Here is a 15,085-nt window from a genome sequence, read left to right on the forward strand (position 1 = left end):
CATCCCATCTCTCAGGAAGTCTGGGCTGCTCCTCATTTATACCAGAGGATGGGAAGCACAGAGAGCTTAAGCACCTTGCCTGTGTCACATGTCACACAGCCAGTAAGGAGCAGAGCTGGGACAAGGCCTCAGTAGCCCTTCCAATGGGTGCTCCAGCTACTCCTTTGTTAGTGCACCCCCACCCCAGGACCCCTTGGGGACTTAGCAGACATGAAGGGCAGAGCTGGAGGCAGGGGACATGTCTGAGAGGGGCCTGGAGTCAGGTGCAAGAATGGATGGACTGAGGAGGTTATGAAGGGTCTGAGCAGGGGAGCTGCGGGCTCTGTCCAGGTGCCCTCTCTCTGGGAGAGGTGGGAAGGTCCAAAGCCTCACAAGGCTGAGCCAGCATTGGCCACAGCCAGCAGCACAGGGGAGCCCCTGTCCACAGGCCACTCACCTTCTGTAGGCAGTGTTGGCAGGCGGAGTGCGAGGAGAGAAAAGGCAGGAAGCAATGGTTAGTAGTGTGTGGCTCTTCCAGACCCCGCTCCAGCCTCCCGCCTGTCTGAGGTCTCATCCCTGGCCCAGGCTGCAAGGGAACATGTGGCACAGCCGGCAACAGTGTGGTCCCTGGGTTGTCAAGACCTGTGCCCGCTGCCTGGCCTGTGTGCTGGGTGGCTGGTGGAGATGTGGGTTTGGAAGTGTCGTGGATGGGGATGGCTGTGCCTGTGGGGCTTTCACCCAGGGACCCACTCACCACAGTGGAGTCCACCTTGGGGCCGCCGTCATCTGCCACCACTGTCAAAGTGTAGAAGTCACCCTTCTCCCGGTCCACCAGGCCCTTGACTGTGATCACACCCTGCAGAGATGGGGCCAGAAGGTCAAGGGACAACATCGCACTCACCAGGCAGATCCCGTCCTAACCCTCCCTTGCCCACGGTCCCATGCTCCAGCCAAACCAGACTCTGCCACTTTCCCTCCTCCATGTCACCCCCTCTGCCTGGCATAACTTCCCCATGAAGCTCTGTCAGTTGAAATCCTACTTCTCTTTCAAATCCCACTTAAACGACACCTCTTCTGTGAAAGTTTCCTGCCTCCCCAGTCAGGTATGATCGGTCTCTTATTTGGGCCCCAGAAGTGCTCCATTAAACCTCTGCTGCAGTTCCTTTCGTATCTTTCCTGGGGTGCTCTCATCTGCGTCCTTGATTATTCCCACTTCCACTCCCAGCCTGAGGACTCTGTGAGGGCCAGGAAGGGTCTTGATCATTTTTGTGTTCCCAACATCCCCCAGGACAAGGCTTGGCGCACTTGTAGTGATTCATATCTTGCCTGTTTTCAAAGGTGGGAGTCTGTTAAAAGGCACACTAAAGCAAAGACCGAGGAGTGAGAGTCAGGTGCTAGGTGAGAGGTAGCTGCTCCAGACACCCAGCTACGAGCAGCTATTGCCACGAAGCACGTTTACAGCTGAGCTTCCTTACAGCCAAGGTCAAAAGGGACATATGATGACTTGCATAGCTTTCCATGTTATTGTGACATAATAAGAAATATGTTTTTGGTTTCTCTCCCCAGTATCTGGCACAGAGCTCCTAAAACTCTTGTAATTTCCTGAATAATAGGGGTGCTACGAGAATCTTTTGTTCTAATACTTGGTCTTTGATTTCTGTTCCTGACAGAGTTTCTAAGCCCTTGGAATGTCCTGGGTTATAGGAGTGTCTTTTGTTCTAATGAGACAGCTCTTGGTGGGCTCCTGGATGGGGACTAGTCACCAGAGAGACCAAGCTATGATTAAAAGCTTGGAACTTCAGCCCCACCTCCCCATCCTCCAGGAAGGGGAGAGGGGCTAGAGACTGAGTTAGAAATTGATCATGCCTATGTGATGAAGCCTCCATAAAAATATGTGAACTATAGGGTTTGGAGAGGTTCTGGATTGCTGAACACGTGGCAGTGCCTGAAGGATGGCACACTCGGAATGGGCACAGAAGCGCTGCACCCCTTCCCCCGTACCTTGTCCTTTGTATCTCTTCATTTGAACTATAGGGTTTGGAGAGGTTCTGGATTGCTGAACACGTGGCAGTGCCTGAAGGATGGCGCACTCGGAATGGGCACAGAAGCGCTGCACCCCTTCCCCCGTACCTTGTCCTTTGTATCTCTTCATTGGGCTGTTTGTTTGTATCTTTTAAAATATCTTTTGTAGGGGGCTGGCCGGTTTGCTCAGTTGGTTAGAGCTCAACCTTATAACACCAAATTCATGGGTTCGGTTCCCTGTACTGGCCAGCCGCCAAAATAAAAATAATACTGAAATATCCTTTGTAATAAATTGGCAGTAGTAAGTAAAGTGTTTCCCTGAGTTCTGTGAGCCACTCTTGCAAATTAATTGAACCTGCGGAGGGGGTCATGGGCTCTCCCCCACCCCACCTCCCCATAGCCGGTTGGTCAGAGGCACAAGGCGAAACCACCTGGGGCTTGCAACTAGCATCTGAAGCAGGGGCAGCCTCATGGGACTGAGCTCTTAAGCTGTAGGATCTGACTCACTCCAGGTAGACAGTGTCAGGATTGAGTTAAACTGTAGGACACCCAATTGGTGTCCGCTGGAGAATTGCTTGGTGTGTGGGAGGGACTGAGCTCTTAACCTGTGGCATCTGACTCTTAACTCCAGGTAGAAATGCTCCAAATTGAGTTGAATTATAACATCCCCAGCTGGTGCCCAGAGAATCAGAGAATTGGCTGTTGGTATGGGAGAAAAGCCCACACCCATTTTGAAGACTAGAGGTGAAGCATTCTGTGGTGAGTGTGAATACAGAAGGAAAAACAGCTGGTTTTTCCTATTACACACTTTCATTGTCTAGTAACAAGAAGTACACCAGCTTGCCTAGGTATACGCTTTATCTCACCCCTACATATGAAAAGGGAATGTATTACCAGGATGTTTATCCCAAGGACGCTTATGGCAAAGAGGAGAGTGCTGGGCATACAGAAGGAACTCAATAAATGCTGGTTAGATGTAAAGGCATGGCACCCCCTGCCCCCAGGGAGAGTCCTTGCTGTGCCTGCCTGCAGCCCCCCTCACCGTGATGGCATCGATCTTGAAGAGGGCTTTGGCCTGGGCACTGGTGTAGGCGTCGAAGCGGTAGGTGATCTGGTTGATGTTGTCAATGGAGTAGGCCTGGACCCGCACAATCTCGGTGCCCAGTGCCAGGTTCTCCAAGATGGCAGCCTCATAGGAGGCGTTGGAGAACTGCACGGCCTCGTCCAGCTCATTGAGCAGAGTGACATAGACGCTGCAGAAGCCCTGGTTGAAGGGAGGGGCCTGGTCAGTGGCGGAAACGTTCATCAGGTAGCTGGTCTTGGTCTCGTAGTCTAGGTAATCCACAGTGATGACCAGGCCTGTGCTCTCATCAATCTCGAACTTCCCCTCTGCGCCCGACACGATGCGGTAGTTCACCAGGCCACCATCTCCTGCAGGAGGACACGGAGGCTGTGCAGTCCCAGACTGGGGTGGGCTTCCCTGTGGCTTCTGGAGCTTCCCATACCCACGCCTGGTGCTGTCACTGAGGGACAAGGCGAGGGGCCATGACTGGCCCACCCAGCATGCGCTGCCCCCACCTCTGTGGGCTGGATCATGCCAAGAGATATGGAAGAGGTTGGGATCAAGGTCACTGTGGATGGCCCTCTCTAGAGCTTGGCCTTGGCTCCAGAGATATGCCAGAGAGGCTGGTTCTACTCCTGGAGCCTCAACATTCCAGCTCAAGCACCTCCTTTGGGTATTTGGACAGAAGATGGGGAAATTAAGGATTTCTTGTAGTGGGGGCTTCACTCTAGAAAGTGTTGATGGAGCCGCATCCTCAGAGGTGTACAGGCATTCACTGGGTCCCTCTGATGGAAGGGTTGCAGTGCCAGCGACACCTTCCCCCATTCTCCCCAGTCCCTATATCCCCAATCCCCATGCCTTGGAATACACCATTTAACCAGGAGCTAGAGCTGCATTCCTTAGTGAAGTCCACAGACCTGGAGGGGAGGGTGGGAAAGGGAATGGTCATAAAACCACTCAGGAAATGCAAGACTTCCTTGGAATTACTTATAAAACTCTGAGTTCAATGTGCATTTTTCTGGGGAGAGGATCCATAGCTTTCTCCAATTTCTCAAAAGGATTCCTAACCTGGGAAAGGTCAGCAACTATTGGACCACAGCATTGTATGTGACCTGAACTATATAAATGAACTGTATAAAGGATTTGCAGACATGTTTCTCCTGCCATCCTGCCCTGTGCTGCAGGTGAGCTGGGAATGCTGAGAGGAGGGGCTTGGGAGCAGCAGCTCACGAGCCTCTCTGGGGGACAGTGGATCCCTGGGAAGAGCGCGTCTCTGGCTGTCTCCCTGGCTGGGGCACAGGCCCCACGAGGAGGGCCACAGTGACCTGCGCATGTTTCTCCTTTGTTTTGCACTGGTGGCTGTGGTCACCTCTGTGGCTCGGGGCCTTCTGTGAGGTTCAGGCTGCCTTCAGGACAGCCTTGTAGAAGAGGAAGGCAGTGCCCTTTGGGAGGCCTGTGTGTGTCAGGCCTTGAGCTGGGCCCGCAGGGCACAGAGCCACAGCTGGGTGGAGGAGCAGGCTGGGTCCCGGGATGACACATCTGGACTTCCCAAGCTTGCAACCTCTCCTCTGTCCCCCCAGGGACTGGGACAACTTCCACTACTCCAATCCTCTCAGGCCTGGACATGTGGTGGGGAGTGATCAAGGCCATCCCAGGCGCCAGTGTGGCGGGGTGGAGGAGCCTGCGGCGTCCGAGGACGGTGCCCACCCCCCACCACAGGAATGGGCTGGGTGAGCTGGGAGGGTCACTCTGGCCTCCCCTGCCGGCCTCACCAGTGTCTCGGTCTGTGGCTCGGACAACGATGACCGAAGTGCCGATGCCTGCGGTCTCGCGAAGTCCCAGGCGGCTGTACTGCTGCTGCGTGAACACAGGGGCCTCGTCGTTCACGTCCTCCACGTACACTATCACCTGTAGGAACAGCCAGGGTGCAAGGTCAGGTGGGTGGAGACTGGAAGCCCAGGGCTTGGCCCCATCTAGCCTGCTTGTGTTGGGCACTGCTACCTTGGGCCAGCGGGGAGTCCCCTCTGGAGGGCCTGGGGCTGTCTTGTTGGTCACTGTGTGCTCCCACCTTGCATAGTACGTAGCACATGGCAGTGACAGGTGCTCAAACATTATTGGTTTAGGAATGAACCTTATCTTACTCTTTGCTCTGTTACTAACCCTGTGGGAACCTGCAACTAATTAGTGACTCTTTTGGACCATCAAGTTTCTCAGCTATGAAAGAGTAATATTGATTACCCCATGTCACTCCTAAGGCCACATGAGCCAGGGCCCACAAAACTGTGTGGAAAGGTTCCAATGGACCCCATATCAAAATATATCTAGGAGAGCAGATATCAGAAGGTATGGCAGCTGTAGCGGAGAATGTCATGCTCAGACCCCTCGTGGTTCTCATGTACCTTCTCTCAGCCAGCGGCAAGCACCTACCTGTGGCTTTTTAAGGACTATCTCCACCCCACCACACCCAACACCCAGAGAGCAGAAGCGCCTGGGAATTGATGTCCCCTGGGGCAGCCCTTAGCCAGTGACTGATGGGCGTGGAGCACAAATCCTCCAGCTTCCTTGGCCCTTTAGGGGCGGTGAGGTGACCCTCTCTAGAGTTCCCTGTGGGACTCAGGCACGGTTCCCTCTGCTCCACTTTGCTGGCTGTTTTTCCTTCCAGGTCCCACGCCCCTTTAATTACTTTTCCACCAATCCTCATCTCAGGGTTTCCTCCTGGGGACCCCACCCACAATGGTGACTTTCTGAATTGTGCAATGATACATAATTTTCCTCATTGCTCATCTGTACTTTCTAAGTTCTCTTCAATGAACACATTTGTCATGCATAACAGTTTAACAGATATTTATGGAGAGCTGTGTTCATGGGTAGAGATCAACAACCCCTCTCCCCGCACACACTTAGGAGCACTGCGAGGGTTTGGGGCAGGTACAGACAAGGCTGTCCAGAAAGACCAGCATGGAGGGGCGGATGTCACAGAGTTATAGCCACAGAGTGTGGGTGCTCAAGGAGCCATAGGGAGGCCAAGGGCCCCTGCTTCTTTTCACAGATAGGGGAACAGAGGCCCAGAGAGGGGAAGTGGCTTGTCCAAGGCCTCACAGTGACTGAGAGGGCTGGAAAGAGGAGGGGGCTTTCTCCTCCCAACCCTATGGCTTTGTTCTATTCTAGGGATGAGCTGGGGCCAGGACAGCAGAAGCACCCTCCTCCCAGCCTCGCAGGGCTAGGGCCAGCAGGAGCTTGTGGCAGAGTGGAGAGGGGAGTGAGTGGATAAGGGACAATGACACTTGGTACAGATTTCACATGTGGTCACCAGCACTAATGGGGGGCCTGAGGCACAGACAACCTCAGGGCATGTATATCTGGCTTCTGAGTGATCACTGCCTCTGAGATCAGACCCGGAGTCTCTTCAGGGTTTAGCTGGGAATTAGCTGAAGAGAAACAAAAGGGCTTCCAGTTGGTATAGCAGAGAACAGTGGCCTGACCAGTAGCGGGCTTCAGAGTGAGTGGGGTGGCAGAGCTGGGGGAGGAGAGGTACATGGAAGTTTCTCCACTGCTCTGCTCTTGGGGTTTCCTCAGTCCTGCTGTGTCATCAGAATTTCATGTCCAGACACCCAGAAGCCACTATGTAAACTAAAGTGTTCACCCTAGAGCACAGCTGCTCACAGGCTAGAACCTTCTAAATTTGGCTTCACCCAAAACTTGACTACGGAGATCCTAGGTGGGGTGAGCGTGGGGGGGAATTTGCATGGATAAATTTCGAGAACTCTCTTTCTGTAAACAGAAACTAGCCACTCATCTTTCAAAACTGGGAGCCTTCACGTTCTTGAGTCTGGTTGTCCAAACGACCTTGACTCTAAGGGTCGTTGGGAAAAAGAGGGCCAGTCTGACAGTACAATAAAAAGAGAGGGTGGCGGCAGAGAGCTTGGGTGTAGTCTGTTCTCCATGAGTCTGACTACATACCATCCTCTTCTTGGTTTCAACCTTGTTTTTAGCAGCAGAGACAGGAGACAAGATGGTATGTGGTTTGCAAAGCTGAAAGACACAGATGTACAGGAAACAGAGGTCTGCCAAGTTCTTGCTCAGCAAGAGGGAGCTACTGGTCTCCCCAGAGAATGAGACCCGCTTTCTGTCCAGTGCGGTGCCTTCCAACGGGTACAGCAGAGGAGGTATGCACGTGCATGCGTGCATGTATGTGCTGCATGCAACCTGAGGCACCCAGTCTCCATGAGGACCATCGCACTCCATGTTCCCTGGCCCTACGTCTGGGCTGTCCCTGGTCTCTGAAGCAGGAACTAGAGAACACGATGGTCCCTGAAAGCCATTTCTACTGCCGTTGGGATAATGAATGCAGGGCAAGGCTGGAGCCCCACAGGCTAGGTCTTCAGGAAGGCCCCTGGCTTTCCTAGGTCTCAGGGGTATACACGCTGTGTACTATAAGGGCCATCAAGTCTCCGCCCCAGGGGCCAGCCCCCAAATTCTCACCTTAAACTTACCCCTTGGGGATGAGGCAGTGGTTTCTGACTGCTCTGAAGAGCCTTATGTGAGGCAGTGCAGTGTCGTGGTTAGGACAACAAACCTGACTGCCCGGGTGTGAAGCCTGGCTCTACCCTTACTGCTGTGTGACCCTAAACAAGTTGGCTAACTCCTCTTTGCCTCAATCTCCTCATCTATAAAATGGGTGTAATAATTGTGCCTACCTGATAGGGCTGTTATGAAGGTTAAATGAGTTAAAGTATGTGAAGCATTTAGAAAAATGCTGGACAAAGTACTACGTGAGGGTTTATTATTCCTCAGGGTTCATGGGGAGAGGAGGAGGACAGGGGAAGTCCAGCAGGTGTGGCTTAGTCCCCCCTCCCCCACCCTGCATGGCCTGGCTTTGATCTCTTTCACACAGTACCCCGGGATGCTGCAGACCATTTGGTTTAAACAGAAGGTTGTGCTGAAGAAGGTTTGCAGCCACAATGCCAAGGCACTGACAGGAGCAGGGCCTGGAGACAGGTGCCCACCTGCTCCCAGGAGGGTGGGGAGTGAGGGGCCACAAGGAGAGCTGTGGTTAGAAAGCCTCAGTTCAGGCCCAAGCATCACTAACATCAGTCACTCTGTGGCCTGAAGTGGGCCCCACAGAAGACAGGCTCCAATATGGGTGTATTGATCAGCCTGTGAGCACGACTCACAGTCATGCAGGTGAACGTGGCTGGGCAGGATCGCCCTGGTGCATGTCCAGGTAACAGTGTCAGACCCTCAGTCACCAGGGCCCTGTAAACATCCTGGAGATCTGACCCCATCTCCCCTGGGCAGATCTTACTGGGAGGGGTCGCTGCTGGGACCAGGTTTCTCCTTCCATCTCTCCCTGGGGCCAAGCTGCTGGGGCGTCAGCAGGAGCGGGGCCAGGGCTGAGTCACCCACCCGGCATACCCCCTGCGCAATGGTGACGGCCAGGTAGGCTTCTGCTCATTGTTTCCAGCTGGGGAAGCAGAGGGTGGAGATGGGGCTGATAAGAGCAGCTGCTTCTGCCTCACTCAGCTCTGGGTAAAAGTCCCTGCTTGCTCTCCGCCTGAATTTTCCCATCTCCCTCCTACTCGTGAGTGACGTCTGAGGCCTGACTCACTTCCACCAGTTTAGGGGAAGGGGTTGTGAGTTGCTGAGTGTGCAGTGGGGGTGGGGGGTGGCCTTGAGAGGTCATCTCATTCTTATCTCATTCACCTCAGTTATCACCCCCTGCTGCCAGGCAGGAGTGTCACAAACCAGCTCCGCCAGTGGGAATATCTGTGTGTATGTTTCTGACAATTCAGAAAGATGAAGGCTGATTTGATTTCACCTGCACAGGGGAGGATGGGCAAAAAAGAACACATTTGATGGGGCAGCTGGGAGTGGTGACAGGAAAGTTTTAGGGACATTTTCAATGGAAATAGCACTGAACTTGGACTCAGAAGACATGGGCTCAAGTCCTCATTCTATCACTAGTGACTTCTCTGTGCCTCTGTTTCCTCATCTGTAAAATGAGGTTGGCATGTATACCTCCAAGATCATCTATGTTGATTTCCTTGGCTCATCCCAGACAGCTGTGTGGGGACAGGGGCTAGTATGGTAGGGACACCTCTTTCATCCCTTAGGACAGACGTCAGTATCTCTGACCCCCTTCCATGGCTGGAGAAACTGAAGCTCAGAGCACAATGACAAGTCCGAGCTTCCAGGCTGGGCTGAGACCGAGGCAGCCCTCACCAAAACCCCAGCCCCAGATGGCATTCTGCACCTAAACCAGTGGTGGCCTTGCCCCGACCAGGTCCCAACTGGTGGCCATGCCTGGTCTAGCCCTGAGGTCAGCACCCCAGCCCGCCCCTGGCCTCACCCTGACGGAGCTCCTCATGGGGCCCAGGTCATGGTTGTAGGCCTCCACTATCAGCACATGGGATGAGTTCCGCTCCCGATCCAGGGGCCGGGGTCCTCGCATCAGGAGACCGTTGCTGACATGGATCCGGAAATTGTTGCCATGGTTACCTGTGTGGAGGGATAGATGAGGTACAAGGGTTCTGCTCAGGAGCAGGATGCTTGTGAGATGGGAGAGAAGAGGGGTCCAGGCTCCCTGGAATGTTGACCTGCCCAGAGGTCTTGGGAACTTGGCTGAAGCCCACAGTGACAAGGAGGCCTGTGCCCCATGCTGCCCTGGCCTGGCATGGTTGGGAGAAGGGGCCAGAAGTTCACCTGTCTACTCCTTGTGGGAAGCCTGGGGATCTCCCTAGACCCCCACACCCACAAGAGTGGGTGGAGTGAAGCCTTTTTAATATTTCAGAAGGATCTGGGGCCCTACAAAATGAGGGACCCAAACCAAATTTTCTGTGTTTAGTGGACATCTCTGGACTGGTCCAGCACCCATTCCCCATCCTACAGTAACAGCACCCTGATTTTCCTTTGAGGATCCACCCTCCTCTACTCTCAGTCCGTGTAGTCTGTGTGGGCTGACTTTACCCCTGATTCCAGAAGTGGGCAGGTCAGCCCATTTTATTCCCTGGCCATAGTAATGGGATCAAGGATGGGGCCCTGATTCTAGTTGGGCCAGTAGACTCGATCCCTGAGGAGCTCACTGCTGGGGGCTGCCTGGTCTCCAAGGCCCCCTCTGTGAGGGTGACGGCTTTGGGAAGCACTGTGGGACGTGAGAACATCGGGAGCACAGCAATCAAATGCAGCATTCTCACTTAAAACACATCCGACAGGGTGCAAGTAGTTGGAGAACCCCCCGTTTCCTCCCTTCGGCCCCTCCCCGCGTATACAGCACACGGGGCTTCATTAGCCTCACCCTCCCGCTCCCGAACCCTTGGCAGCCTAGAGAAGCTCTGCCGTCCCGAAGGCAGGAGGTCCCCCAAGCCCCGTCCTAGGACAGCCCTACTCACCATGGAGGATGCGGTACCACACACGCCCAAACTCGCCCTCATCTGCATCTGTGGCTTTCAGCTGAGGAAGGAGACATGGGGGTTACTCTTGGAATTCCACTGGCAGGGGGAGATGTTTATGGAGCCCCTTTCCTTTCCTCCACACCCCCCCCCCAACTTTGTCCTGCTGAAACCTGTGGTTTCCCACAGAGGCTGTGGGTGTGGGAGGTGAGGTGGACATGTGCATCTTTTTCATCCCCCACGAGGACATCTAACAGTCGATGGCTCCATGCTGTCCTGTCTGGGGCCAGCTCTGCTCCCTGATCCCCCACCAGTTCTTGGGGAGAGGGTGGAGGGTGGCACTGTGGCTCTCTGGATCCAGGCTCAGGTAGGTGGTCCTATCCCTCCACACTTCCCTCGCCAGCCTCGAGATCCCAGGAGCCTCACCTGGAGGGCTGGATTACATGGCTGCTTCTCATCACATTTCCTTGGCCTGAAGCCATTCTGGCCACACTGGGTCCCAGGCAGGCACTGTATACATTGGTCCCTTTGTGGAAACCCAGAGATCCCTCCTCCCAAATCGTGGCTCCATGTTCATTCATGCACAGGATCACTCCAGTCTAGTTTCAGATCATTCTGGGCTGCTGGGCTGTGCCTCAGCTTGCGGATTGTCTCTGGTGAGACTTGGGGGTATGTTGTCCTCACCCTAAAACACTGCCTGAGGCTCAGCCCTTTCTACCAAGAGCCCAGCCTGGAGGCTGTTGTCAGAACTGCAGCTAGCCCCAAGGCAAGTCTTGTCAAGCCAGGAACTGAACACCTACTCCACCCACTGCACACCTTAAGCAAGTAGAGGACATCTCTGCAAGGAGGTAGGGAAAGAGGCCTGAGGCTGTGTGGCTGGGAAGACTCACACAGGACCACCATATGTTGTCCTGTATGTTTTTGGTGAATTGCTTTGTGAAGCCCTTAGACCCTCCCACTTCTTCTGGATCTGTCCCTCCTTTTCCCTCCACCTCTCACTTTATCCCTATGGTGTACACTGGATCTGCCATGTTCATAGTGAACCCCGCCACTATGGCCAGAGGTGATTGGTCCATAAGTAGGTGCCTGGTCAAAGCTGAACCAATCACATCCTTCTCTGGGATTTTTGACCTTGGGCCCAACAAGAGAGTGAGCCAGTCTTTCTAGTAGAAGGATGTGGGGCTATCAACAGCGTGCCCCTCTTTCCCACCCACCCTCTGGCCTCTCCCAGATCATCTTGCACCACTCTTTCCTCACTGCCTCTGCCCTCGCCACGTTGGTCTCCTTGATGTTTCTTAACCACCCCGTGCATGCTGGCCTCAGGGCTTTCGCCCTTGCTGTTTCCTCACTTGGCAAGCTCTCCCTCCAGATATTTACAGGCTCACTCCACCTTCTTCAGGTCTTTGCTCAAATGTCATCTTATAAGGCCCTTTCTGATGTATGAAATCGTAGCCTCCACTCCAGTGCCCTGGCCTTCCCTACCCCCCATTACCCTCTGATACACTGTATCTTTGCTTATTGCCTATATCCCCACTGAAAAAAGGGGCTTCGTGTGCTGCTATATCCCTAGTTTGCAGAACAATGACCCTGGCACACAGTAGGGTCAACTGTTTGTTGGACGAGTCTGTGAATGCTTAGTAGCAGATCTCCAGTGAGAGTTATCAAGCTGACATCCAGCAAGCATGGAGGAAAGGTACACACCACAGAGTGCACTGGGGTCCCAGTTATTCCAGAAGCCCAGCTGCATCTCTCTTTCGTTTGACTTTTCCTTTGACTCTGTGGGGCATGCCAGTATTGCTCTAGCGCACTTCTCCTTTTGCCTAAGGGAATTTAAATCAGATTTTGGTTTCTTGCTCCCTGTAGTGGACTGCATGGCCCCCCAAAGTCACTGAAGCTTAATCCCCACTGTAACTGTTGAGTGTGAGAAATTGAAAGGTGGGGCCTGGAAGAGGTGATCAGATTGCGAGGACCATGCCCTAATGAACGGATTAATAATGGTGGTCATGGGCGTGGTTCTCAGGGCTTTAAAAGGAATTCTGTGAGAGTCTGTCTCTCTCTGCTCCACCATTTCTGCCATGTGAGACACCTGTGTCACTGTCACCACCAATAAGGCCTTCGCCAGATATGTTCCCTGGACTTTGGACTTCCCAGCCTCCAAAACTGTAAGCAATAAGTTTCATTTTCTTACAAAGTACCCAGTTCTAAGTATTTTGTCATAAGCAACAGCGACAGACTAATACACCACCGGAAGCCCTACTACAGGCTTTCCTATCTTTGCTCATTGGACAAACTTCCAGAGAAGAGGGGAATAGGCTTCTGCTTACAAAGGTCAAGAAAGTAGAGGCCATAGAGGGTGGGATTGGCCAGAGGCTTCCAGAGGAAAGAGCTGGGTTTGGTGGGATGAGGAGGACCTGGCTTAGCAGAGAGGGTCCGGAGGAATATTCGGGCTGGGAAACAATGTGGGCAAATACAGGGCTGAGCAAGGGCCTGGGACCCCAGTGTGTCTGGAGTGAAGGGTTCATGCTGGGACACAGCAGGGGGAGCTGGTTGAAGGAGTGCAACAAGGGTCTCAATGAATAGCATCAGGGCAGCAGGAGCCTCAGCAGAAGGTGGAGCCCAGAAATGACAGGATGGAAGCTGGTATGAGAACGATGAACCTGGCAGCACATCGGCCTGGTCAGACTCAAAGGATATCCAGGAACTGAGGCATTTTGAAAAGCATATTAATGGTGGGGAGGAGGGGAAGTATGTTGGAGTAAAAGAAACAAGGGCTCTGGGTCAGGCACACCGAAGTGTGTTTGCCACTTACTGGCTATGTGACCATGAGTAAGTCTGGACCTCAGTTTCCTCATCCGTAGACTGATCACAATGATAGCCAACCTTGCAGGGCTGATGGGAAGATTAGCAGTAATCCCACAAAGCATGTTGTCTGGTGCCTGGGGCAGGGATAGGTGGTGAAGGTTGACGTGTGTATGTCGCCTTCTCCAGGCAGGCCCTCTTGATTTATACCAGTTGGGGATGGCTGGCTTGCCTCTTGCTGTGGAGTTTTCTCTCTCCTCCTTCCCTGAAAAGTCTTAACAGCAGGGAGGTGGAGGGATGTGGAGGGGTGCTTCAACAGTCCAGATATGAAAGGGACCAGGAGAGGGGAGAAGGCCAAGCTGTCCTGAGGACACCCTGAGTGTCTAGCCATGTGACATTTCCTTGATACCTTCCTCCCCCAGCAGCCTGCACCACCTGAAACTTCTGCCTCCTGCCATCTCAGGAGAATGGGGGCGACTGATGAAGTGTCCAGTCGGAAGGCCAAGCTGTCCTGAGGACACCCTGAGTGTCTAGCCATGTGACATTTCCTTGATACCTCCCTCCCCCAGCAGCCTGCACCACCTGAAACTTCTGCCTCCTGCTATCTCAGGAGAATGGGGGCGACTGATGAAGTGTCCAGTCAGTTCAGGAAGAGTGGGTTAAGGAAAATGAGGGCAGCGAAGGCCATGAGGTGAGATGCGGGATCCCAACTGGGGCTCTGGGTGTGGGAACTCCTTTTGGCCAATGCTGCCCATACATAGCACCAGATGCCCTGCAGCCCGTGCCCATCCACTCCATTCAGGGGAAGGGGCCAAATCCTCTGCCTGCCACTAACTAACTCTCTGGGGGGCCCTGCGCTGGGGTCTACACCCTTCTGGACTCAGTTTCATCATCTAAGAGAGAAGGGGGCTGGATTGGATGACCCCTGTCTCTCCAGCTCTGACAGTCTACGAGAAGGCTGCCATCCATTCTGGGGTTGGCAGACAGTGCCTTTTTTTGTGGTCAAGGGCTCAGGACAGGAGGGAAGAACAAAAAAACAAAAACTGTGGCTCCAAAAATGGAGTGAGTCCCAGGCTGAGGTCTCGGGCAGAGCCACGACTCCATGACCTGTGCTGTATTTCTGGGACCCTGGAGGGCCCCGATGGGCAAGCTGCTCAAGACTCAGGCTCCTGAGCAGTCAGCTGGTTGCTAGGCAAGCTCTGGCTTCCGGGAAGAAAGGAGGCTGGGGGAGGGGAGTGTGTGGTGTGGTTTGGAGAGACTTGCTGCCAGAGGGTCTTCAATGGCCCACCCAAACTACAAGAAGTACAGCCTTGGCTGTCCCTCAGTCCTGTGATCTCCTTGACCTTTGAAAATGCCCCTCCTCCTCCTTTCTGCAGCCAGACACCTTCAAAGGGAAGGCGCTTTTCTGAGAAGCGGAGGGAGCAACCTGGAAGGACAGGCTGCAGGACGCAGCAGGAGGGGCCTGGGGATGCAGGGCCCATCACTCTGCCTGTCCCCCTCCCACGGCCACGTGGCTTGTCGCCCCTCTCCCTGGTAACCTGGAGGCTGGCAGGCACTGAATAGCCACCCGCTGGCTGCTGCCGACCATACCATTCAAACTTCCAACAGGGGAAGGTGAGAGCCACGGGGGTGCCTCAAGAGGTGGTAAAACCCTGTCCCCACCACCCCCTAGGGCCTCCTGCCCCTGAGAGGGCTCCAAGGAGACAGGCTGGAGCGTCCCAGCTCCTCTGGATGGCTCTCTTCTCCCTCTCCCCAGCCCAGTTGCCATCCCGACCCTCTTGGCTGTCCCCTCCCCCACAGCAGGGCCAGAACTCCTCCAGACAAAGCCAGGTCC

The 15,085-nt window shown here is 54.0% G+C and overlaps 1 protein-coding gene across 1 annotated transcript in view; it reads right to left on the reverse strand.

Annotated features, from left to right (window-relative positions):
• LOC103605446 (cadherin-23-like) overlaps positions 1–15,085 on the reverse strand; it is a 132,153-nt gene that overhangs the window by 11,009 nt on the left and 106,059 nt on the right. The window contains exons 17-22 of the mRNA XM_008590039.1: positions 10,453–10,513; positions 9,414–9,562; positions 4,837–4,972; positions 3,044–3,432; positions 734–835; positions 437–439 (exon numbers count right to left, since the gene is read on the reverse strand). Coding sequence (XP_008588261.1) covers positions 437–439; positions 734–835; positions 3,044–3,432; positions 4,837–4,972; positions 9,414–9,562; positions 10,453–10,513 — 840 coding nt within the window. The remainder of the gene's footprint in view (positions 1–436; positions 440–733; positions 836–3,043; positions 3,433–4,836; positions 4,973–9,413; positions 9,563–10,452; positions 10,514–15,085) is intronic.

The sequence above is a fragment of the Galeopterus variegatus genome, unplaced genomic scaffold (assembly GCF_000696425.1).
Source record: "Galeopterus variegatus unplaced genomic scaffold, G_variegatus-3.0.2 Scaffold5817, whole genome shotgun sequence".
Lineage (NCBI taxonomy): Eukaryota > Metazoa > Chordata > Mammalia > Dermoptera > Cynocephalidae > Galeopterus > Galeopterus variegatus.